At 37.3% G+C, this 25,919-nt stretch overlaps 1 protein-coding gene across 1 annotated transcript in view; it reads left to right on the top strand.

The window, feature by feature from the left end:
- Window positions 1–21,219, top strand: part of ptk7b (protein tyrosine kinase 7b) — a 168,265-nt gene extending 147,046 nt beyond the window's left edge. The window contains exons 7-20 of the mRNA XM_020933525.2: window positions 4,850–5,116; window positions 6,369–6,505; window positions 7,075–7,210; window positions 8,963–9,082; window positions 10,658–10,807; window positions 11,176–11,323; window positions 11,679–11,806; window positions 12,913–13,110; window positions 13,692–13,853; window positions 14,347–14,579; window positions 15,716–15,796; window positions 16,277–16,428; window positions 18,054–18,232; window positions 19,347–21,219. Coding sequence (XP_020789184.1) covers window positions 4,850–5,116; window positions 6,369–6,505; window positions 7,075–7,210; window positions 8,963–9,082; window positions 10,658–10,807; window positions 11,176–11,323; window positions 11,679–11,806; window positions 12,913–13,110; window positions 13,692–13,853; window positions 14,347–14,579; window positions 15,716–15,796; window positions 16,277–16,428; window positions 18,054–18,232; window positions 19,347–19,507 — 2,252 coding nt within the window. The 3' untranslated portion in view covers window positions 19,508–21,219. The remainder of the gene's footprint in view (window positions 1–4,849; window positions 5,117–6,368; window positions 6,506–7,074; window positions 7,211–8,962; window positions 9,083–10,657; window positions 10,808–11,175; window positions 11,324–11,678; window positions 11,807–12,912; window positions 13,111–13,691; window positions 13,854–14,346; window positions 14,580–15,715; window positions 15,797–16,276; window positions 16,429–18,053; window positions 18,233–19,346) is intronic.
- Window positions 21,220–25,919: the final 4,700 nt, after the last annotated feature.

The following is a 25,919-nucleotide window of genomic DNA, read 5'->3' as shown; positions in this document are numbered from 1 at the left end:
GGCCTCGGCCATTAGTGACGCTGAGGGAAATTGGTTTGGAGGCCCTAGACAGCCGCCTTTTGCCTAATGGTAGCGCCGCCTCGGCCGTTGAATGATTCAAACTTAATAATACTTATAGGGACCTTATTACTCCATTTTCTGATCTTTGTTATAGTCAAAAACACAGCTGGAGTTGTTTTGTTTCATTAACACACAAACCCTGCATATTTAGGCGGAGTTCTTCTGTCCAATAGAAAACAAACTGTTCCACCTTGTGATGTCACATGGTGATACAGGAAGGGCTTCACCGTATTTTTAAGCTCCATTCACCTTAACTAGAATTATTTTGGTAATTTCGTCTTGGAATTTCCCATTTCTACTGAACAAAAGGTAAAGTGTAGCTGTTGCAAACTACTGCTTAATGACATAACAAGGTGGAACAGAGCATTTTGAGCTTTACAGACAAAACATGTGATTTAAACAAAACAAGTTGGCTTTGTTTTTGAAGAGGTAACACTATTCTAACATGTCTAAATGCTCAAAAGAGTCACTTTTATGTAATACAGGACCTTTAATTAATACCCTAATTGTCAGTGAAGTCCTACTAAGCCTGAATCATATGAACTGTTATCATCTTCTTCATGCTTTATTGAGGCTGTGTAGTGTTTTAATGTTACCACCTAAAATTGAATAATAATAAAATAATTGAATACAAGTTCAAATATTCTTTTTAACTTTTTCTACATTGCACCATACCTGAACAAATGAGGGATTACACTGTACTTGTAAATCAACCAAACTTGGCTCTGAACAGTATAATAATGCCATAGCGTCCACAACAGCGCTTACTTTTCTTTCTATCCACAACTGAAGACCACCACTGGAGTTTAAACTGGTCTGTGCGCCGTAGCATCTTCTCGTTTTACTAATCACCCTTGCGTTCTCAACCACAAGTGCACGCAGGTCAAATATTTTCAATAGGATTATCTCTGCATTTTCTGTGTTAGTCTTAAACTCTCCATTCATTACAAACTGCTCCCTTCTTCCTCCCAGTGAAGCCCGGGATTATCAAGTGTATCTACAGTTTTAACCCAGTGAACCGTAGCTCTTTTTAAATACCTTAATTCACTTAATCTGATGGTAATCCCTTTTGGCATTATAGGGGATTGTCAGACTACACTTGAGTTTTTGGAGACAATTTTTACCAGTTGCTACATCATATTTTCATCATATTTATTAAAGTAACAATTTGAAGTATGCGACTATATATTATTTGTCATCTTAAATCTTATTGGTTATGTAACGCGGCAACATCAAGAGGAACTCATTGAAGAATTACAGTTGGTAGCCGAAAGTATTTAAAGGTACACTAGGTCACATTCCAGCGGCTATAGGAGCTGCCATGTTTGATCCACTTCACACGCGCTGTACTTAATGCCTACTCTAGATGAATAACCTCTATATATTTAACCTGTGTGTTACCCCGGGCTGCTGGAACTAATCCGGTATTCAGGATATATATATATATATATAAAGGCCGCCATTCCTTTACAATTTATCTGGTTTAGGATATGTCTTACACGGTATATTGTAAATTTAAATATTAACGATCTTAAATCTGTATTCCTATGCATTATAAAAACTTTACTTCAAATTAATAGCACTTTGATTTATCATATTTTAGTATCATATGCCATTATATACTTTATATCATGACTAAAGTAGAAAATGTCTTACTCAGTGGCAGTATGAGTGAGATTTTAACTATCATTTGTTTTTGGTGCGTACTTAACATACTGTGTAATTGCTTCGACTATGTTAAAACTACAAATACACAACTAGGCCAAATAGCGAAGAGATTTTAGAGGATTAATCCAGATATTGATGCCAGTTATTTCATATTTTACAGATTAGAAGCCCTGTGCACTTAAGTCTGGTCAGAAATGCCATAGCAAATTTAATCACTAAATCCCTTTTATATGGACCAAATACATTACATGAGGTATTATTAGAGGTGGGACCAAGTCGTTGTTTTGCAAGTCTCAAGTAAGTCTCAAGTCGAGTCTCAAGTCACTGGCCCATAAATCCAAGTCGAGTCTAAGCCATCTGCTTTGAGCTTCAAGTCATTTCAAGTCTTTAAACCAAAAAAGAGTACTTAGATTTTTGCTTTGAAACTGAATTGTACTTAAAAAGCCATGATATATGACTACAACTACAACTACTCTTATATTAGAGTTGTAGAAATGCTAATTTTTCTTTTTTAAATGTCTTGACAAGAGTGTGGATTATTACGTTCAGAATAGAAAGAATTCAGTTTTAAAAGTGCTTAATAAGTTATTTTGTCATGTGTCTGCACTGAGATGGAAGTATCATGTACTATGTTTTACTGTATATTACTGTAGTACATTTGAGAACACCAACTCACACTACTTCAGTTTCATCCAAAGTAACAAACAGAAGTGGGAGGGACATGTTCCAGTTTGTTCCTTTAAAATTCAGCTCTGCATTTATCAACTGTAAAGAAAAAAAAGCATTTTCTAAAAACATTTTTTTTTTTTTAGGAGAAGCAGCAAGTCTTCTCAAATCACAGACCTCAAATTAGAGTCAAGTCCCAAGTCACTGACCTTCTAGTCCAAGTCGAGTCCCAAGTCTTTGTCTTTTTTATAAAGTCAAGTCTCAAATCCCAAAAACAGTGACTCAAGTCTGACTCAAGTCCACGTCATGGCTTACAAGTCTCCACCTCTTGTTATTAGCATCTTTTATTGTTCTAAATGTGTGGTTAGAGTGATTTTATTAAGGGTTCTTCATTTTTCCATGTTCAGTACAATGTTAATTCCTTTATTTATATTGTATTGTGCATGAGATTATGATTGCGCTGTTTTTGAGTTCACTGGAGTTCAAGTCTATGAAGATAAAGTTGTCTCACAAATCAGTGTTATATTTACAGAATCACAGCTGGTCTGGACAAATGTCGACCAAATATTCACACACGCATGCCCCTCGCAAAGGATTAACATGGACATCTGCCCAGTCTGTTTAAACCACAGAGCAGACTATTTTCATTGATGTGTTTTACTGTTAAACTTGGCTGAAATGTTTTCTTTATAGTATAGAAACAAGATACATTATTTTTGCCTATGTCGCCCTGTACTCACATTAGCTTGACACTGCACAGGTCTTTTTACTGTGGTTTCCTCAGACTCTGCCTTGTTGCAAATTTCATTAGTTTCTTCAAACAAAGCCGGAAATGTCTCAAACAGAGCTGTAAATCTGAATTATACATGCTTTGTTTTTCTCATGAAATTGAAAATCAGTCGCGCTTTGAAGATGGCTGATAATCTCTGTGAATGAAATCAGTTTCTTTGTGTAAGTTTCCGCTTTATGCTTGAACGCAAGAATTTAGATGGTTACCCAAAACACTCATGACAACTCTGTTAAGGAATGTAGATCAGGTTTAGCTTCCTTTTTAGTTAGATTTGTCACGTTAAATCCTGTTTCTGGCCAAGGGTCTCTCACTTGCTTGCAAAGGTAGGACCAAGTCATCATTTTGCAAGTCTCAAGTAAGTCTCAAGTCTTTGACCTCAAGTCTGAGTCAAGACCCAAGTTAAATACAGGCAAGTCCAAGTCAAGTCTCGATTCACTGGTCCATAAGTCCAAGTTAAGTCCAAGTCATCTGCTTTGAGCTTCAAGTCATTTCAAGTCACCCCAAACCACCAAATATACCTTAGATTTTTGCAATTTATATGACTTTTAAGATAAGTTGTACTCATAAACTCATAGTATATTTATATATGAGTATTTATAGAATATTTAAGAGAAGGAGAAATGCAAATTTGTCCTTCTTAAATGTCCGGGAGGAGGCCCCGGGGAAGACCCAGGACACGCTGGAGGGACTATGTCTCTCGGCTGGCCTGGGAACGTCTCGGTTTTCCCCCGGAGGAGCTGGAGGACGTGTCTGGGGTGAAGGAAGTCTGGGAGTCCCTGCTTAGGCTGCTGCCCTCCCCGGCCCCGGATAAGTGGACGAAAAAGGATGAATGGATGGATAAATGTCTTGACAAGATCTTAGTGTAAATCATTACAGTCAGAATAGAAATAATTCTGTGCTTCTAAAAGTGCTTCTCAAGTCTTAAGTTACAGGCCTCCAGTCGAAGACAAGTCCCAATTCACTGACCTTCATGTCCAAGTCGAGTCCCAAGTCTTGGTCCATTTTATCAAGTCAAGTCTCAAGTCCTAAAAATAGTGACTCAAGTCTGACTCGAGTCCCAGTCACGACTTGCATGTCCCCACCTCTGCTCGCTTGTCTTATAAATATTATGTTGTTCCACTGTATGTATCAATCTTCCATCCATTGAGTGATTTTATTGAATTAAAAGACTTTTAGCAGAGTGTCCTGTTTGTCTCCATAGAAATTCGCAAGTTTTATGTTATTTTTGAACAAGACAAGACTTAAACCATTAAAAAAAGGTTTAAGACTCTAAACATTTGTCATATAATGCTTTTCTGTGGTTGCTTGATAGTCCTGAAATTTCTTAATTGACAATGCATCATGGTGAATGTTAAATATTCTACATATGTATCTCTCATATATCTCTACTATGTGGCCTTCATAACTAGTAACATTAAGGTTCATTCATTTATTTGTCCATGACTCCACTGGTGCAATAATTTGTACATTTTCATTGTCAGTGAGAGGATTCAACTTCTTTTGTGTGGTCCAATGGTTTACGGGGTAGTTCTAGTCCTAGAGCAGCACTCAGTACACGTTTTAACTTCCCACCCACATGGTCTGTTAACCTTGTGGAACTGTTCTTTGTATCTCTGTATCTAAACTCTTCTATTTGCTAAAAGCCTCTTTCTTTGCTTCCCACAGAGATAGACGACATGGTTCCGCGGGCGTCCCAGGTCTTCACAGCAGACACACTGCAGAGGGTGCCCTGTCGTGCTCCTCGGGGCAAACCAGAGCCAGATGTGTGGTGGGAGAGGGGAGGAGAGCGGGTGCCCACTGAGGGGAGGGTGTACCAGGAGGACCTGGACCTGGTCTTTAGTCCCACTGAGGCCGGGGACTCAGGGGTCTACACCTGTGTGGCAGAGAATAAAGCAGGACGACGCACACAAGAGGTTACCTTCACTGTGGCCAGTAAGTTTCACTGTCTATTTGGGTATTGGCTATAAATAAAAGAACCTTTGCCCTAATCTGACATATGTACATTATAACATTTACAGATGTTAATTCAAATACAGTGTCCCTAAATAAATATAAAGACAAAATAGAATGCTTACATTAAACCAATAGATACATTAAAAAAAGCCATTATTTTAGCATGTAGTACCTGAACGATTTTGAGAAAAAAACTGAATTGCAATTTTTCGATTTCACCCACGATTTTTTTCAAATCAAGTTTCAGTGCACATGAACATTTGCAAACATCACAGAAAATTACATCATACCAGAGTCTGGTACCTGCGGGTGCCTGGTGTGACTACTACTGTCAAAAATCCGTCATCACTTCAGACATTATTTATTGAGCAGAAGAAATGTATTTATTTATTTATTGCTCATGCTGTTATTTTGTTGGCATCAACTTGGAGAACAACAACAACAAAAAAATCTGAAAATGTACATAAATGCATGTTTCTATGATTATTTGCCTTGTTTTTGCTGCATGAACAACAGGAGATAAATCTTTTAAACCCTTGTCCTTTCACAGATCAAAAAAAGTTACATTTTTTGATTGATGTGGACTGAACCAGGACTAAAACAGGACTGAAACAGGACTGAAACAGGACTGAAACAGGACTGAAACAGGACTGAAACAGGACTGAAACAGGACTGAACCAGGACTGAACCAGGACTGAACCAGGACTGAATTAGGAATATATCAAGTCTAAACCAGGCCTTCGATTAATTATTAACATTTATATTAAAATTATCATCATTATTATTACTATTACTAATCTGCAAAAATAAACTCAACTTTACAACAGCTTTGTGCACATTTGTTTACGTTTTACAGAAACAAAACTTAAAATCACATGGCTAATTTGCACACAAAAAAAACACCTCTTTCCTTGTGCGCTGTGGTCAGCTTCTGTCGTACTAAAATGCAAGACTTAGTGAAATATAGGTGTTCTTTCTGTGACAGAGAATGCTGATGATGCATACATGTGTGAAACAGTTGACGAAACAAAACCTGGGTCAGTTAAGAGCACTGCAAAAAAAAAACAGAGATTGTGATTTTCAGTTCAAAATGATAGATCGTTCAGCCCTGGCATGTAGTTTAAAAATAATAAACTCCGGCTCAGCTAACTATCAGAAGAAAAAGCAGATCATTAAACCAAATGTATCTGAAATTAACTGTATTCTTTCTGTCTTTTTCTTGCCATTGTAGCTGCCCCGGTGTGGGTGAGGCGGCCCCAGGACAGTCAGTTTGAGGAGGGTAAACCCGGGTACCTGCACTGCCACGCTCAGGCTACTCCAGAGCCAGAGGTCGTGTGGCTCCGAAACGGCCAGCTTATCTCTCAGGAGGTCAGATACACTCACGTCATATTATTATACTTTAGAGCAAATGTGACTCAATCAACAATGAAAAGCACTGAGTATTTCCATTACTGAATATGTAACTCTATATTAAAGCACATTGATGTTTTTCCCCATTCATCTATCATGTATACATCAAGAATGACACTTTTAGTTACAGGGTTAGATCTTTTTTATGCCACCCCATATTGTGATAAATAAAAAATGTGATCCAACTTCTTCATACATTTTTAATTAGTCAACACGTGTCAAAAATCATGAAGCTTTTGGAAAATTTGATCAATTCTGCTATTTTGGCAGCCCTGTTAATGTTTTAGTTTGTTACGATTTAAAATTTATAATGGAAATTGCGAATAATAATTTGAATCGTAACTTTTGTCTTTGGTGAGGATCCAAATAAGTCGACAATAAACAATAATAGTAGCAAGAAGTCTTTGTTGTTGCTTCCTCTTTGCATTCTCCATAGAAATGTAGTCTTAAATGGTTCAAAATTCTGCATTTAAATGGTGAGTTTATGTAAAAGTGTGAATTAGTAGTTTTGTTTTTTCTTTTTTTAGGGCAATCGTTTCAAGTTGTTTCCCAATGGCACCTTGAGGATCAACAGTGTGGAGGTGTACGATGGGCAGATGTACGGCTGTGAGGCCAAGACTGTGGGAGGGAGGCTGTCTGGGCAGGCGCGCGTCATTGTACTCGGTAAGACAGGGCTTGTTTTTCTCAGAAACATCTGATAACATGTAAGAATCTACAATAACTATAAAGGATTATCCCAAACGTTTTGAAGAACAACATCTGCATTTGGTTATTAAGTGAAAGTCTTATTTATTATTAACTTTTGAAAGTCCTGAAACAGTTCATTATTAAACTGACCACCAACAGTGAAACAGACTTTAATATTAACTATGTGAAGGACTTGAACTACAACTCTCCTCCAGTGGTGTTATGTATTTATGTATTAAATGTGCACAGTGCATATTTCTAAAAATGGTAATAATGCCAATATATGCTCCATTGTTTGAGAACCACTGTGCTAGATATAATTACTAGAAAACGGTAAAGATTTTAGATTTCTTACACCAAACAGGCATAGTGAGAGCAAAGTGTATATTAGCTTTTCAGTGGGGAGTTATCGCAGAGATGAGAGATGCACATGTGGCTGTGCCTGTGGGCTTGTGTGGGCGTGACTCTGCTCTTCCTAAAATAGGACCTAGAAATCATCCAGGACACCCACAGAGGTGTGAATTTGATTTATATACAGCGGCTTTATAGAAAGCTCAACACCTGAATATGTTATCTGTACAGTAAACGCTTATCTTTGACCTGAAGAGAGATTTCTGACATACCATAGTTGTCTCCACAGCTTTTGTTTATGTGATTGTAAACTGTGATAGAGGCCTGTATTTTATATGTCTCAACTTGATTTTCACTGACACAATGAAGACATGAAGAGGGGCTATAGACGTATTTTACACTATAGGAATCTTTTGCAGTCCATGTTTTTCAGTAGCGTTAGTTCCTTATCTTATTAAATATTTAATGACCATGATCATTTTTAAAAACACTCACAAAGGTAGCACTAAACCTGGACAAAATATGCACTATATTGGGATTAAAATAGGACTAACAGTTTCAAATTAGAACCAAGTCAAGACTCATTACAGAGTTCAATGAATCAAAAATTGAGCTGAGTATTGAATATTGTTAAAATGCTGATTTTTGTTGTAATACAGCGAGGTCTTGGGTTTTGTCACTGATAGACCAATCGAAATGATCAGGCTCAACTGTTGTGAATTTACTTTTTGGATATTTCATGGCTAAGTACAATGTAATCAGCTGGTTTCACTTCATGGAAACCATCTGACCTCGCAGCATTAGAATTCGTTCGCTCAGCGGTAGGCAGGTACCTTTTTTTAAATTTAACCAATCACTGCTATGTGGTCATGACGTATGTAATGTGCTGCTAATGGGGCTAACTGGTATATTAAGCTTTTCCCAAATCCTATAGGAAGGAGGACAATAATGTCGTTCCCCTTTATAAAATTCACCAACATTCTCTTTGTTCCGGCTTTAAATTCTTGATCTCGGGAATCATTGCCAACACAGAATGTATGGCTCTTTGCTGTTTGGCTGGTGCCCAGACTTGCATTTCCGGGGTTTTTGCGAATTGTCTAGTGTATTCCGATTTCTGACCTAGTCACTGGAGAGAAATGAAATTGAGCAGAGTGACTAGGTGGAGCCTGTATAAACTGAGACTATAACATCATCACTTTCAAATCTCTGAGAACTAACATTTGCTTCAATTCGACTTCCCTGGTTGTGTTTTTGTGAGTAAAATTTTGTTTATGCTGTATTTAAGACACTGTTTATTAAATGTCGTCATATAAAAATGTTTTAACTCTATTTGACCCTGGCCTTGAAAATAATGAGTGAGTTGCATTTGTGTTACAGAGAAGCTGAAGTTCACCCCGACTCCTCAGGCTGTTCAGTGTCTGGAGCTGGACAAAGAGATGAGCATCACGTGTTCAGCCACAGGGAGAGAAAACCCCACAATCCGCTGGACCAAAGCAGGTCTGTACACAACTGCTGCCCTCTGGACTGTGTGGAGCAGGCTGCAATATATTTAATTACTTTAATGGAATTTACTGTTTTGATTGCTGCCACTTTCATTTTTTGAGATTTCTGCAATAACCTGATTTGCTGTTGTTAGATTATTATTATTGACTTGTCATCCTCGAATACAGTGTTTGCAAACTTTTTTTTCTGGTGACCCATATTTTAAAAATCACAAACCTTCATGACCCAAGTCAATAGACATTATTCGTAAATCACAAAATAACGGTGGATTTGACCATTATTGAACATTAATGAGGATATTTTATTGTTGACTGAGTGATCGTGTCTTTCTGAACAATTACTATTAGTCAAGTTTAAACAATGAAAAACAGGAATTGAACCAACAATAAAAGGATCCATAAGTCACCTATTTGGACATTAAATGCAGTCCATTTCTTTTTCGTTTCAACATTTAATTGAACCAGCAATACTGGAACAAAATTAAACTTATATTGAAGACCTACATGCAGATCGTGACCCAAAAAAATCTCTTTGGGAAGTCTTTGGGAAACAATGCTCTAGTAATTCCATCTACTCTAAGAATGTAGATGAACATAAAATTATATAAAGTTATTTTACAGTATATACTACATCCAATCTTTATATCAGCAAGCAGTTTTATTATTAACTTCAGCTGTTGTGCTCAGTTCTTGGATAGCACCTGTTACTTACTTGATCTAACTCTAGAAGACCCTTGAAGCACTCACCACTTCTACTTTTAGTGCAAAAATTGAAGTCCAAATGTTTTCAAATTGACCTTTAAACTAATATCCTCTATTATTTGAATTATAACATGGTAAAAGAGCATTTTACAACATGACTTTTACATCTCTGACACAATTCCTCTTTGCCTACATTTGGTTTCATTTCTTAAGGTCAGTAACGGCACACAGAACAGTGCATCTGCGAGCCTTACCATACCTTTACAGAGATGAGCTTGTTCAAACCTGTTCTGTCCAAAACAGAGATGACTTAAATCAGATAAAGTGAAGTTGGAGGTTTCTGTTGGCACCCCTCTGTCCTGTTCCTAATGATGACAAATTCTGTTTTTGTAAAAAGGAGATGCAGAAACGTGCTCTGGGTGTGGGGGAGATTCATCATTTGTCTCAACGATCAACGCAGTGCCTTGACCTTTACTGCCTATTGTCTTTATTCAAACATTTGTATATATTGGAACTGTATTATACTAAAAACACCCATAATGCAGCTAATATTAAAAAGTAGGATTAATTTTTCTTGACATATTAATCAGTTTTAATAACCTGAAACATAAACACAAGTCTATTTACTAGTCAAATTACAGTTGCACTTGGACCTAAACAGCAACCCACCGATTAAATATAACCTATTTTCTTATGAGGTGTATCTTTTTTTCTTACAAGGCTGTACTAATGTACAGCTCTAGTAGAGTAAGCACTGTAATAACATCTTCAGCAATTTGTATGAGCGAATTGGCACTTATTAGTCTGCTTTGTTGATTGGATTTTGAAATAGTGATGCATTTGTAAAATAAATATTTGTGTGTTGTAGATGGAGGAGAGCTGCCCCCTCATGTGAAGCAAAAGAACGGACAGCTTCATTTTACCAAAGTGAGCCGTAGCGACGCCGGAAACTACACCTGCATCGCCTCCAACCACCTGCAGGGGGAGATACGAGCTCTGGTCTCCCTCACTGTGGCAGGTAAGACCGAGGCATTGCTTTTATTACCACATTTTCCACTGAGGTCAAAGCTTAAAACATAGCTACTCCTAACCTACTTTATTTTCAAACCAATCTTGTATCCTAAACCACATTTTTTATTTTTGAAAAGGAAAACAATTTTGCTATAACCTCACTGAATCAAACAATGAAAGAAAGCATAAAAGTCATTTATTTTAGTGGTCACTAATAAATAGAGAATATATCAGTATTTTTCCGTTCTTTATTGTCTTCTAATAAATTTGCCATTAAAAAAAGTAAAGCTGTATTAAGATTAGAATACATTTTTTAATTTTTTTTATTAGTATTGTACAGTATTAATCCTCTTGTGCGTGTGTCTGAATTCACAGTGTACATTAGGTTTAAAGTGGAGCCAGATAACACCACAGTTTATCAGGGCCACACAGCCATTCTCCACTGTCAGGCTGCAGGAGACCCAGAGCCCTACATCCACTGGGTCGTCAAAGATAAACCTCTGGACATGTCTAAAAGCAGAAGGTAAATTATTTTAATTCAGCATTTTCAATTTGCTTTTGTTTTACAGAATCTGATGTGTTTAATGTTGAGCATTTTTGTTTTCTCTATTATTCATATTATTACTCTGGTTATTCTGAAATTACTGTTTAAGCAGAAACTATCTAGATTCTGTCATTCATATTTCACATTTAGTCCTCTCTCAAATGTTATTGCTTTGTTGTTGCACTCTGAACATAATCATACTTTTTAAACTTAAATTGCAAAAAAATTTAATTGATTTTTTTCTTTTGTTTCCCCCAAAATCGTGCAGCTTTAATCTAATATTTAGTCAGTACAAAGCACTGGATTAAACCCTGATTGTTTTGTTTTTGTTCAGGCTTCAGAAGATGCCCAATGGCTCCCTGCTGATCACAGATGTGAGTGCAGAGGACACTGGGAGATACACGTGCGTGGCTGGAAACAGCTGCAATATCAAAGGACTCGTGGCTCAGCTCTATGTCGTGGGTGAGTTTGAAGTGTTCTACAATGAACTCTTTCACCAGTGGAAAAAAGCAGCTCTCTCATTCTGTCAAATTTAGCTTTAAGGAGGCCCAAAGTGTTAATTACACTGCCTTAGCTTTTACTTGTCAGTTTGGACAGGTTAATGAACATCAAAGACTGCGGCCCTGTCAGAGGAAGATCAGAGTGGACACGTGGGCTTTCATAACTGCACACTGAGGCTCTTTGTACGGTGTTTGTAACTGTAATATTGTGAAGTGGGTGTGAAGAGTGGCGAGAGACATTCAAGTGGTCAGAACCAAGAATTGAAACCCTGGTAATAATAAAAGTTCACTTAAGGTTCACTCTCTAGGTAATTGGAAATCTGCCCACCCATTCAAGTCTTCAATCTGTATGCATCTCCCTTCATAGTAGCCTACAGCATACAGCATGCAAAGTTAGTTTCTAAGACCAGTGCAAGTATTTTACATGGCATAAAATGTTTCTATCTCCATGGAAACAAGCAGGTGATGCCACTTGGTAAACTCAATGGAGAGGCGAACCCATACTTTGTACAAATACATCTTTTAGCATTAAAACCCCTGTAATTGAATAAATGCAAGACAGCTAAGGGCCTGTTTACACAAGCAAATGACAAAATATTTTATCGGAAGTGCCTTTCGTTTAGACGGTGACAGCGTTTTTAGGGCTTAAAAATGCAAAAATCTGAAACCACCCTCCAGAGTGGAAAAGTTGAATACACTCCGCCATAGCATTTCTGTCTATACTGCCTGCGACGCAAAACTCTGATGAGATCTGCCCACATCACGTACATGTTTACGACACATACATCACAATCTAGCATGCATACCCAATCGAATTTCACACACTTTTGCGTCACCGTATGCACGCAGATTTCCTCCCGAAAATGCTCCTCTAAACACGGAATAAAAAGTGAAGACGCGAGGCCACTTTTGCGTCTTCTGTTCAGACCGTCATCATATAAACGTAGCTTTAGTTTTGAGCTTCCAACTTCTGTTTTGGACCCCCTGATTTTGTATATTTATAATTAGTCTATGTTCTCTATCAAGTATGTATTGCTCATCGTGACCTATAATGTCTTTTCCTGACAGACAAACCAACGATCAAAGATATTGAAGATGAGAAGGCGCCTTATAAAATGATCCAGACTATCGGCCTGTCTGTGGGGGCCGCTGTGGCGTACATCATCGTTGTCCTGGGACTCATGTTTTACTGCAAAAAGAGGCGCAGCGCCAAAAGACTCCAGAAGGGTGGCGACGGAGAGGAGCCAGAGATGGAGTGCCTCAACGGTATGTTTATAGGTTAACAGGACCGAATGTGTGTCAAGAGTTCATATGGTAAGCTGGTATGAGCATGTGTAATGTTTGAATAACTCTGCTGCCATCTAGTGTTCATCTTATGTACTGAACTGGAGTTATTGTATTGTTGGGGTAAGTCCCAGCTATTCTTGGGTTTCAGCTGACTGTTACGTCTGACATTTTTAGGATTTTTTTCCCCATTCAAATGGTGTAAAAAAAAAAAAAAAACTGGTTTTCGCTACAGCAATGTTGCAAATTTGTCCTCTTTCTGAAACATATAAACAGACAGAATTTTTGTGTATACATTCAAAGTAATACATAAAACTTAGATTTTCAATTTACCTACCAAAATTCAGCAGGCTAGAACTGGGCCTGGGGTTAAGTTGAATTTACTAATAATGTAAAAATGCAGATTTACACCTTCTCCATCAAAACTCATGCCTTTTAAATAACTGTAATGCGCCCCACCTTTTTAAATTTGTAAATCTGTTTGCCATTTCCTTTAAATAAGACCATCATAAACAATTGTACAATCTAAATAAATTGACTGAAAGTGTGTGTACTGTGTGCAGGAGGGTCAGTGCAGCACAATGGGCACACCACAGCAGAGATCCAGGAGGAGGTGGCTCTGACAAACATGGGGACTCTGGCCACGACAGAGAAACGCCACAGTCACATCAACAACGACAAACTGCACTTCCCCAGAGCCAATCTGCAGACCATCACCACTTTAGGTAAGAATACAGCAAAATGATCTACAATCCAATGAACAACAAAGCAAAAAAAATATTTCAAGCTTAATATTTATGCAAATTCAAGTAGTGTTTACGTTTGATATAAAATGTGGCCCATATAGGTATAGTATAATAGTATAATAATATATAATAGTATAATATGAAAGAATATTTAGACATTTAGTTGAAATCTGTGCATTATTTACAAAAATAATCTTGAGAATTTTAGAAGAAAAAGTCCTAAACCTTAAACCAAAATGTAAAGTGCTTTATATTTTGAGCTTTATGAATCATTTTCTTCAAATTTAGATTTTTCATTCATCCCAAAATCACAACAACAGTTCAATTTCAGGGCTCCACAAAGCTACTCACAAACATTGGGACTGTAGCATTAAGACATTAGCAATAAAGAATTGACTGTTGTTAGGTCAGTGTGTTCAAAATGTGAGTAATCTTAACGCTAACATTTGATATTGTCCTTCCCTTTTTGCAGGCAAAGGTGAGTTTGGCGAGGTGCTTCTGTCCAAGGCCAAAGGCATCGTGGACGGTGAGGAGGAGACGGTGGTCCTGGTGAAGAGTCTTCAGAGCCGGGACGAGGCGCTGCAGCAGGATTTCCGTCGAGAAGCGGAAATGTTCGGAAAACTCAGTCACCCCAACGTTGTCCGTCTCCTCGGGCTGTGCAAGGAGACGGAGCCTCACTACATGATCCTGGAGTACTATGATCTGGTAACGGCATTTTTACACTGCAATAATTAATATAAAAAGAGGTGAGGTGTAAAATTTAAAGACATATTAAGGTGTACCATGCAACTTTTCTAGTGGAGGACCTGCCACATGCTTTGCCTAGAATGATCCATAGTATTGCATTTAACATCATTTATATTGCATTTATTTAACTACACTTTTTTGTTGCTTAAATGCTGGAATGCCTCTCAACAGATATGACCTGTAATTTGACCTGGTCCCATCACCTGCTTCTGTTTTCATGCAGACACATGTTTAAAACCATTCTAGGTGAAGCAATTAAATCTTGATGGAGACCAGCAAATGGCAGACCCTTCATAAGAAAAGTTACACAGTGCACCTTTAACTATAAACCAGAGAAGGGGACTTGCAAGTCATGACTTGGACTCGAGTCAGACTTGAGACTTGTCTTGATAAAATGGACTAAGACTTGGGACTCAACTTGGACTTGAAGGTCAATGACTTGGGGACTTGACTCGGACTTGAGGCCTGTGACTTGAGAAGACTTGAGAAGCACTTTTAAATCTGAATTTGTTCTATTCTGACAGTAATGATTCACACTAAGATCTTATCAATCTTATATACTCTATAAATACTTAAATATAAATATACTATGATTTTTTTAAGTACAATTTATCTTAAAAGTCATATAATTTGCAAAAATCTTTGGTGTAAAGACTTGAAATGACTTGAATCTCAAAGCAGACAACTTGGATTTGACTTAGATTTATAAGCCAGTGACTCGAGACTCAACTTGGACTTACCTGTATTTGACTCAGGACTTGACTCGGCCTTGAGGTCAAAGACTTGAGACTTACTTGAGACTTGCAAAACGACGACTTGGTCCCACCTTTGGTATAAACTATGAGCTATACATTGAACATTTAATCTATTTTAGCTGTAATACAAAATCAGAGAGTTAAAGGTTTACCATAACAATAATAATCTGCATTTTGGACCAGTTTTGTGTTTTTGTATTTAAATTTGTACATTTCAGCACCTAACGTTTTTTTTTTTATTGTTTTACCATATTGAATAAAAGAGAGTTGCATTCTTATTTTTTCAGTCGCTCAGTCATATTATAATCATGAGCTGATTTGAAACTTCTTGTATTTTAGGGAGATCTCAAGCAGTACCTCAGAATCTCAAAGAGCAAAGACGACAAGGTTAAAACTCAACCTCTCAGCACCAAGACCAAAGTAAGTATAAAGTCTACGGCAGGTCATGGAGTCCCAGACACACTCACCTCATTCACACTGGATACAAATGGGCTATTCTGAAACTGATGAATGTGACATAGTAAAATACAGGGTGTTCTCAATCAAGCAGCGCAGTGACATAGTGCTTTGAATAGCTCATCATTGATATTTTTCTTCTTATTTGAGATTTTAGTCACGTTGCATTCATTCATTGTCCATTCATTCTACAAGGTCTTTGCTCTGAGTGGGACAAAGATAAATTACCTCTCAAAAATTTACCTCAAACTGCTAATTGCTCACAGCTCTTCTTGGTATGTGGCTGCCATTCCCTCCACGTTCACACTGCCTTCTGTGTTTTGAGTGAAAGACCCTTAAGACATTGACTGCTTTGTGGGTTTTTCCAATATTTTTTCTATATAGCTGTGATTGGCTTGACTGTCAAACGTGTTTTTATAATCTTATGTTTTTTTTCCCCGACAGGTTTCCATCTGTGCCCAGGTGGCTCACGGCATGGAGCACCTGTCCAATCACCGCTTCGTGCACAAAGACCTGGCCGCTCGAAACTGCCTCATCAACAGCCAGCGCCGCGTCAAAGTGTCTGCGCTCAGCCTCAGCAAAGACGTCTACAACAGGTACATGCACTTCAGAAACAGAACGTTTATTAATAACCAAGCAATCATACACTACTTTTAGATAAACTAACATTGTTTCTGTCAGTGCCTTGAGTATGATGAAATGTTCCAGTCCAATCCACTTTATTTATATAGCACAGTCACAAATAGTTTCCAAAGTGCTGCACAAATAGATAATAACAACAATGATGCAATGATAAAATAATCCCTCAGATTTAATCATACTAGTTTTAAAATAATAAAACAAGTAAAATAAAATAAGAGCAAAATCACAGAATAGCAATAAATAAATAAAACCATTAGGGATGTAACAATAACCGAAATATCATGATATTGTATCGCCAGAGTTCTCACAATAATATCGTGGACCATCACAGTGTATCGAATTACAAGTCTCTTTGCTTAAATTAAGAGTTATGGTGTAGCAATAGACCAGTAGCAAAAGAAAGAGGGAACTACATAGGCCATGATCCTTTGCTCCATTTCAGTGTGGACTACATGAAGAAATAACATGAGCTTTCCCACAATATCTCAATAAATATCGTACTGTGAGTTTTATACTGTGACGATATCATATTGTGAGACTTGGATAGGGGTACACCTCTAAAAACCAGTAAAATACATAAAAAATAAATAAAAGACACAGAGGACCACACAACTCACACTGTGTTAAAAGGCACAGAATAAAAGTGGATTTTAAGACGAGACTTAAAACACTCTGTACTGCACTGTGGGTGCTGTTTGGACGTAGAGGGCAGAGTGTTCCAGAGTTTGGGGCCAGCCACAGAGAAGGCCCTGTTTAAGTCTCATTTTAGGCACCATGAGCTGGAGCTGGAGCTGGAGCTGGCCCTCGGACCTCAGAGCACATGTGGGGGTGTAAATCTGGATGAGGTCCAAGACGTATTGTGGGGCCTGTCCATTCAAAGCTTTAAAAACAAACTATAAAATCTTAAAATCAGCTATAAAATTAACAGGAAGCCAGTGCAAAGACGCAAGGATTGGGGTAATGTGCTCTCTCAGTAATATTTGCAACCATACCACCTCAGAAAACCTAATATAGTCTGATCTCTGATTGGGCCTGAATTTAACACCACCAGGAGTACGAGATGCCACAATGGGGCAGCACCGTACCGCAGAATGTGAACTGAATGAATAATGCACAACAAGTTTAACAATTTTGAGTATCTGAAAGGTATTATGTAGGACTAGTCATACTATAAATATCGTTCCAAGTACCAAATTATTATGAGCAGACGTGTAACTTGGCATAGGTTTTTTGTTTCTTTTTTTACAAGCAGTTCAGACATTACACACTTCTGAATATTTGTTATGTTATTTTACACTATATAACTCAATATTTTGATGGCAGTTTTGTTTTTGAAAGCTCCCTTGTTCTTGTAAATAGTTAAGTTTTTCTTTTCCTTCTTTTTTTTTTGTTATGTCCCAAAATTGGAAAGATCACATTTGAACTGGAAATCTGTAATAAGTCAATTTGCTCTTTCCAAATAAAAAAATGGAAAGAAAAAAGGCTTTACACACTTCTACTATTACAACTAAAGTCTGAAAACAATAAGAATGCTGTTCATCTTAAATAACCTGCCCACTTTGTCTGTGTTGTTTTGCAGTGAGTACTATCACTACAGACAGGCGTGGATCCCCCTGAGATGGCTGCCCTCAGAATCTGTGTTCGAGGATGATTTCTCCACTAAGTCGGACGTGTGGGCTTTCGGGGTGCTCATGTGGGAGGTGTTCACTCTCGGGGAAATGCCACACACCAAACTCAGCGACGATGAGGTGCTCGAAGGTCAGTATCAGGAGTCAGAACTTGCATCGCACTATAATCTATAAACACATTTTTTATGCATCAAGTCCATGTTGTGCTGAGAGTTTTTATTCTTTTCACTTGAAGTTGTAACCGCACTACAAATCACCAATATTTTTCTTGGCTACGTGTATGATGCATTGAACCTGCGCTTGCCTCATAAATACTGTGTTAGATAAGTTTTGAAATAATTACGTAAGAGAACCTTTCTCTCAGAAAGTTGTAATTTACATGTTGCAATGCAAGTAGCGTACAAAGTAAGAAGTTGCCAATTGAATTTGTACCAGAGCGGTCTGTGCAATCGTTCATATTTTTAAATCAAACTGAGATCCAATAGTTTCAAATCTCAGTGATTTGCGAGGGGCTTTTTATCGAGAGGTCCACAGCGAATACTTTGTTAGTAATAGAATGTGGTTTTTGGCTTCAGGCTTTGGAAGAATAAATTGGAATTTTTTTCTTGTGTTAAATGTTACAGAAAGAAAGCCTGTCTTGTTCAATATTTTATTGATTTTATTTAGACAAAAATCAATATGTAGAAACAAAATAACTCACTGCCATATAACTCAGCCTCAGATAAAGAGTTTGCTTGCAGAGTGAATAATCCCCATTGCACTCATTTAGTAGGGCTGGGTATCATTAAGAAATTGCCGATACGATACATACATCGATACCTAGACCACGATACAATACATACCTCGATACACTGAGCTTTTGATTCGATACATTATATTTCAAACCGTTCGATACGGTTCAATAAAAAATAATGGCTAAATCATGGCTGTGATACTAAAAGTCTCTGTTAAACCATTTATTAAATCATCTTGTGCGAAGTAAACATGAAACACAAACATTTTAATCATCAAAACAGTGAAAATGTCAAATGTGTTGCATAAAAAAATTTCCAAGTAACAAAATTGTAGACCTGTAACAAAATAATTTAGTAAAATATACCAAAAAAATATTCTTGGTGATATATCAATACAGCAGTCCACGATATCGATCATCACATTAAACAATACGATATATTGATATTTCGATATTTTTGCACACCCCTAGTGAGTATTACCAAAATGTATCTTTTTTTTTCGCTTTTTAGATTTGAAGTCTGGAAAGCTGAAGCTGCCCGTCCCCGATGGCTGTCCATCCAGAATCTACAAACTCATGTTGCGCTGCTGGGCCCCGAGCCTCAAAGAGCGCCCCTCCTTCACCGACATTGTCCACACTTTGGGAGACATACCCTCTGACAGCAAAGTCTGATCTACCAACTCCTCTGTCCCCTCAAATATATATTAAAACAGACTTATGCTGGATTATTATTACTATACACATTTCAGGGAAGCTGGTTGAGGAGAGGACACTTTTTATATGCATTTCAACGGTGAGACTTTGCCTTAACCACAGCATGGATGACCCTATTTAAGTCTGTGGTATTTCTGATCCTGCCTGCCTCCTTTACTTCGTCCCATTGACAATAATTTGCATCGTTGGAGCCTCGCAACCTCTGTGCCTACCCCTCAACACACAAAAGACCTATGGCTATCACCGACCAGTTTTACATGGTCTTAAGCCTATCAAATAAGGACATATTTACTCACATTCAATGGAAAAGGTGCTTTTTTAGTGACTTCGATGAAGCCCTATCAAATCAATCACGTCGGAGCATCTCTTCATCTCACTACGTTCAATATCTGCATCGTGGGACCAAGCATGTCTCTCCAAAGTTTTGATTTCTGTGCCACCAAATGTTACAAATGTAAAAGTGTAGGGGTTTGCTCAAAAGTGAGGTGTTTTTTTTTTTTTGGAATGTTACATTATCTCATGAGGGACAAAAAAAGATCATCAAGTCTGTAGCCAAGAAAAGAGGCTGTGCCAGAATGGGCTTTGTATAATTTTGACGAGTGTGTTGTTGTATTAACCGAGGTGCTTTTAAGGCGCTAAATGTAAATGGGTACAAATGCCCAAAAATTCACAAATGTTTGAGTGGAGTCCAAAACTACTTCCCATTGTCACTTTGTAAAGCTAAAATATCACTGTCAAGATGTCAAGTTTAATATAGTAATGTAGTAAATCTTTTTTTAATTCAATGTGTAAAGAAAGCCAACAAATTTTTAAATGAAGTGTCTTAATTTGTTTACTGAACTCATCATCTTTGTGCTTTATCAAGATTTGCAGAAAACAAATTTGGCCTTTATAAATGTAAAAATCATTGATATATTTAACATGAACTATACTTTTTCATTAAAATAGATGAAATTATAGCTTGAAATTATGGTTTGGTGAGAACAAAGTGAATTGTAAAACTAATTTATCACAGTATTGCTTTGTTAAATTATGAAAATACTATAAAATGTAAGCATAAAAACTATATTGGAAGTGGTTTTGGACTTTTTATTTGTCATAAATGGGCTGAAGCCTATCACTGCGTGTGTTAAACATACAATAATGTCTTCTCGAGTGGTCCAGTCAGTTTTATTTTGGTCAGTGAGGCAATGTGTACATATATACTATAGAAGCCATGCACTAATTTCACTTAAATATCCCTTTTTATCACGTAGAAGGAATTGACAAGAACCTAAATATTTATGAAGAAGGTCCTGTCTTTTTAGCTAATACAAATTCATGGTACTTCTGGGGCTGTGTGCTTTTCTATGAACCACCTCAAATGTCCAATCATCAATCCAAACAATATGTAAAAATATAAAGGAGGTCAAAAGTGTCTCTGAAGTGCCTAGGAAATGAAGGATTTTCCCTTTTTTACGTGTATCTAATCAAATGCAATGGCCTTTTGTTTTTTCAACTTGTTTTTATACGTTGTTTTTAGTGTAATGTTTTTTTGAGTTTTTTTTACAAACGCTAGGCACTCACACCTAGACCTCTTTTTTAATCCGCTTCAGCAAATGTTCTCAGTAACCTGATATATTCAAAAGTATACATGCTGCTGTCAATAAAGGATCACAGTGTTTTTACAATGTGTGTCATTTAATAATTGAAATTACTTAAAAACTAGAATGCAATAATCTTGTCTCTTACATCAAACTAACTTTGTTATCTTTGTTTCAGTATCTTCATGAATCACAGGGCTTCTTTTAAACAGTGTAGCATTCTTACTCATATATTCACTATCACTCTTCTATATGTCCAAACTTAATATGAAGCTCATCACTGACTGTCTGCTCCGTTTCTAAGAGTAAACTTTTCAAAGGAGTTCAAAGGCGAAGGTGGTTTATAACATTTTAGAAATAGATTTTAAATAAAATCATTGGTCTTGTGGTCACGAGTTACAGATTAACCCTGTGCAAGCTTTCAAGGAATAATATTTCCATATTTTCCAGTATAATATTATAATAAAAATAAATGAGAAATTTTGTTGCAGAACTGGTGGGTAGGTGGTCACTGTTGAGCTCCATTGACATGGCATGTTTCTTATTCATTTCAGGTAAATACAATACCTTTACATAATCAAACAAGAACCATATACAAAATAACTTTTTACTATTTTGAAACTAGGAAAAGGCTTGTGTTTTGATGCCACAATGGTGCTATTTTTTCAAGATTATAGAATGTAATTCTCACCAATGATATTACCTTGTCTCTGCCCTAGTGTTCATATAGATAAAAAACATAGATGGGTATTATCACAAAGTATTTACTTTTGATATTTCTCATAAAATTTTGACCACAAAACATTTTAAACAAATTCCTGTTCATAACTACCTAAATAGTCTTGTTGTTATTCCCAGAAAGAACATCAAAATTGGACTGACGGCTCATGTATTTGAGTGGACCAGTAAGTTGGCAAGTTGATTCCAGCTTCAGTGAGTGCACGCTGTCATCAGGGAAGTCACTGCAAAGACTGGTGCAAATGAATGACTGAAGTATCAATATTGAATAATTATTAAATAATATCAATATTGGCTTACTATATATTAGGTAAATACATCCCAACTGTACCATCTTTTAAAAGAATCCAAGTAGTTTTTGCACAAAACTAAATTGATGCTTTTGGATTGCCTCACTGCCTGGAAACTTGTCAGGCTTGTAATGCACAGCACACAAATCATTATCTTCAGGTTTGCCTTCTCGACTTACCTATAGTGACTCACATTTCATGTCTGACCTGCTTTTAGTCTGTGCCACCATTCAAAGGATATAATTAGTTATGGGTAATCATAAAGAAAAACAGTGTTCAAAAACTCTCATGTCTCACTCATCATGTTCGATGCTGTTTTTCATCTACACATTCAATGCAATCAAATATTTTCTCTTAACAAACAACTTGCATTGAGGTGGCCTTCCACTAGAGGGCGCAGTTGCTTTATATGTCTTGGGTACTTTGGCTGAAAAGTTATCAGTTGATTTATTTGGCCACGGTACATATTTCTATCAAACGTCTAGAGCTGTTGGCAACCCACCAGAGTATAATTTGATACAAAGCACTATATTTACTTTAGTCTGCGTGGTGTGCCAACAAACCCAGACTTGTCTTCCCTTGTGTTCCTGTAAAACTTATGAAAATTCCCTATTGCCACACAGACCAAAACAGGACACATTATCGCACATATTTATGGTACCATTCATACCAGTGACAATAATTAGGCTATGTGTGTTACGTTTAACCTGTAAGTGATTCAACTCTAGGCCTAATGTTTATTGAAAACTGAACCTCAACACAGCATGTAGCCTCCAATTATAATGTATAATGTGGCTTGACCTGATTGTAATGTTTTGGTGCTTTTGTGGTGGAATGACTTGCAGAGCTGTGATTTTGCAGCGGATATGACTCAGATTTATTGCATACAAGTAAAATGGTGCTATAAGAAATTACGGTAAATTAATTACAGTCAGGGACCAATCCCGTAGCAGCTTGGTTGAATATGATTTGTTTTGTTGGTCGCTCATCACTGTTAGTAAGGTATACAGTTGACAAAAATTACCTTTGTGAGCTTTAAGCCATGTCATAGTGCTGTTATCTAATCAAAACAGACCTGGAATTGTGTTTTGTTCATTCATATATGCTTAAGTAAACCTTTATTATTAGTCTGTCAACATACCGCTCAGATCCACTGACCCACAGGTTGGCTGGTGTGATTCCAGCTGCCACAGATGAATGCTGTTGTTGTGTCCTTGGGCAAGACACTTAACCCACCTTGCCCCCAGTGTCTACATACACTGGTGTGTGAATGTGTGTGTGAATGGGAGAGTGGTTCCTTGTTGTAAAGCGCTTTGAGTGCCTTGAAGGTAGAAAAGCGCTATAGCAAAATGTGACCATTTACCAGCATGCTCTGTCCCACCTTGTGATGTTATGTAGTGGTAGTTTCCAAGTTAGTTCAGTAGAGATTGGTAATTCCAGATCTGAAATTATCCAAATGATTCTAGTGAAGGTGTGTGGAGTTTAAAAACACAGTGGATCACTTCCTGTATTATCACACAACATCACAACTTAGAGCATAATCTTTTCAGTTTGAGAGAAGAAAACACCCTAAATCTGCAGAGTTTGTGTGTTAAACATGTGAATGAAACAAAACACAGCTCCAGGCATGTTTGTGATGAGGAAACAACATTATAACATAGATCAGAAAATAGTGTAATGTCAGCCCTTTAAAACATGTATATTTTGCTTTGTCAGTAAGAACTATAGATATATAGCCTATGCCAATGTTTACATAAAGGCTTTTGTGGTTAAATGTAACATAATGTCTTACTTAGTTCTAAAAGTAAATAGTGCTTTTAGAAGTTACTTTTGGAACATAGAAATGGAAACAAAGTCAGAGAGTAGTTCCATATGAGTTTGATTGAATTAGCCTATATGATTTGGTTGGCCTGTGTTGGTATCAGAGGTGGGACTTGCAAGTCATGACTTGGACTCAAGTCAGATTTGAGTCACTATTATTAGACTTGAGACTTCACTTGATAAAATGGACTAAGCCTTGGGACTCGATTTGGACTTGAAGGTCAATGATTTGGGTCTTAACTTGGACGTGAGGCCTGTGACTTGAGAAGACTTGAGAAGCACTTATAAATCTAAATTCTTTCCATTCTGACTGTAATGATTCACATGAAGATCTTGCTGCGACATTTAAAAAGAAAAGATTTACATTTCTACAACTCTTATATACTCTATAAATAATCATATATAAATATACAATGTTTTTTAAAGTACAATTTAGTTTAAAATTCATATACTGTAAATTGCAAAAATCAAAGCAATATTTGGTACTTTGGTTTTAAAGACTTGAAATGACTTGAAGCTCAAAGCAGACGACTTGGACTTGACTTGGATTTATGGGCCAGTGACTTGAGACTTGACTTGGACTTGCCTGTATTTGACTTGGGGCTTGACTCGGACTTGAGGTCAAAGACTCGAGACTTACTTGAGACTTACAAAACAAAGACTTGGTCCCACATCTGGTTGGTATTATTATTCTTTATTTCAGACACAAATATTATTTGGTCCATAGTTTAAAAGAAGTTTAAAAGCTTCAAATGACTGCTAGTAAGGTAAAGTGTATTTTGCTTTGTCAATAACTTGTAGATATATGGGTTTACTGCTTGCATGGTCCATCTTATTAACACAGCCCCTGTCAAATCGGTGCACAACAAGTAAGTTCACACACAACACATAGGTTTCTTTTTGTATTTCCTTTGCCATCTTGTGTGATTTGTCATTATAGATTGTTTTGACTCAGTATTTGTGAGTCAAGCAAAGCTGTCCTCTTATAAGACAGATAAACTTAAAGGTCAAGAAACAAAGCTTAGTAATCTGACTGGAAAACAAATTTGTTTCTCAGCACACAACATCTCCTTGTTATTCTTGTATAGCTTTTCCTTGGCTGCACTCCTATCAGGGACATGTCTTGCTATAAATTGGGCTGTATCCAGATTTACTCCCCTGCGCGTGCTCTGAGGTCTGAGGGCCAACTCCAGCTCGTGGTGCCTAAGACGAGACTTAAAACCAGGGGGGACAGGGTCTTCTCTGTGGCAGGACCCAAACTCTGGAACACTCTGCCCCTCCACGTCCCAACAGCCCCACAGTGAAGTGTTTTAAGTCTCGTCACAAGACGCACTTTTATTCTCTGGCTTTTAACACCGCTTGAGTTGTGTGGTCCTCTATGTCTTTAATTTATTTAATGTTTTTTTTTTTTTAGCTTTTTTATTGTTTATTGGTATTTCTTGCTCTTATTTGATTTTACTAGTTTTGTTGTCTTAACAACGACTAGTGGAGTTAAGTAGAGCTTTATTTTGTACATGTCTAGTCAGGATATGTTTTATTTGTTTTGTGCAGCACTTTGGAAACTGTTTTGTTTATGACATATGAAATAAAGTCGATTGGATTGGATTAAAAAAACTGGGACATCTCTGGTTTGGGTTGGTTGCTAATAATAAACGTGTGTAATGAGTGTGTAATTGAGGAAAACTGTTAAGCACTCGACACTAAAGTGGCCATACCGGCTTGTCAGAGCCTGATCCCATTAGATCTCAGAAGCCAAGCAAGGCCAGGCCTGGTTAGACCTCTGGGAAAATCAGGTGCCACAGGGGGGCGCCAGTTGCAGAGACTGTTGTTGTGTCCTTAGGCAAGACACTTCACCCACATTGCTTAGTAAGAAAGTGTCGTGTGAGTGATGGTGGTGGGTGGATGGGCCGATGGTGCAGATCGGCAGCTGTGCTTCTA

Source organism: Boleophthalmus pectinirostris, unplaced genomic scaffold, assembly GCF_026225935.1.
Source record: "Boleophthalmus pectinirostris isolate CB_2022bp ecotype Guang Dong unplaced genomic scaffold, ASM2622593v1 HiC_scaffold_5, whole genome shotgun sequence".
Lineage (NCBI taxonomy): Eukaryota > Metazoa > Chordata > Actinopteri > Gobiiformes > Gobiidae > Boleophthalmus > Boleophthalmus pectinirostris.
The sequence above is the reverse complement of the archived record's forward strand: the minus strand, read 5'-3'. Positions and strand labels throughout refer to the sequence as shown.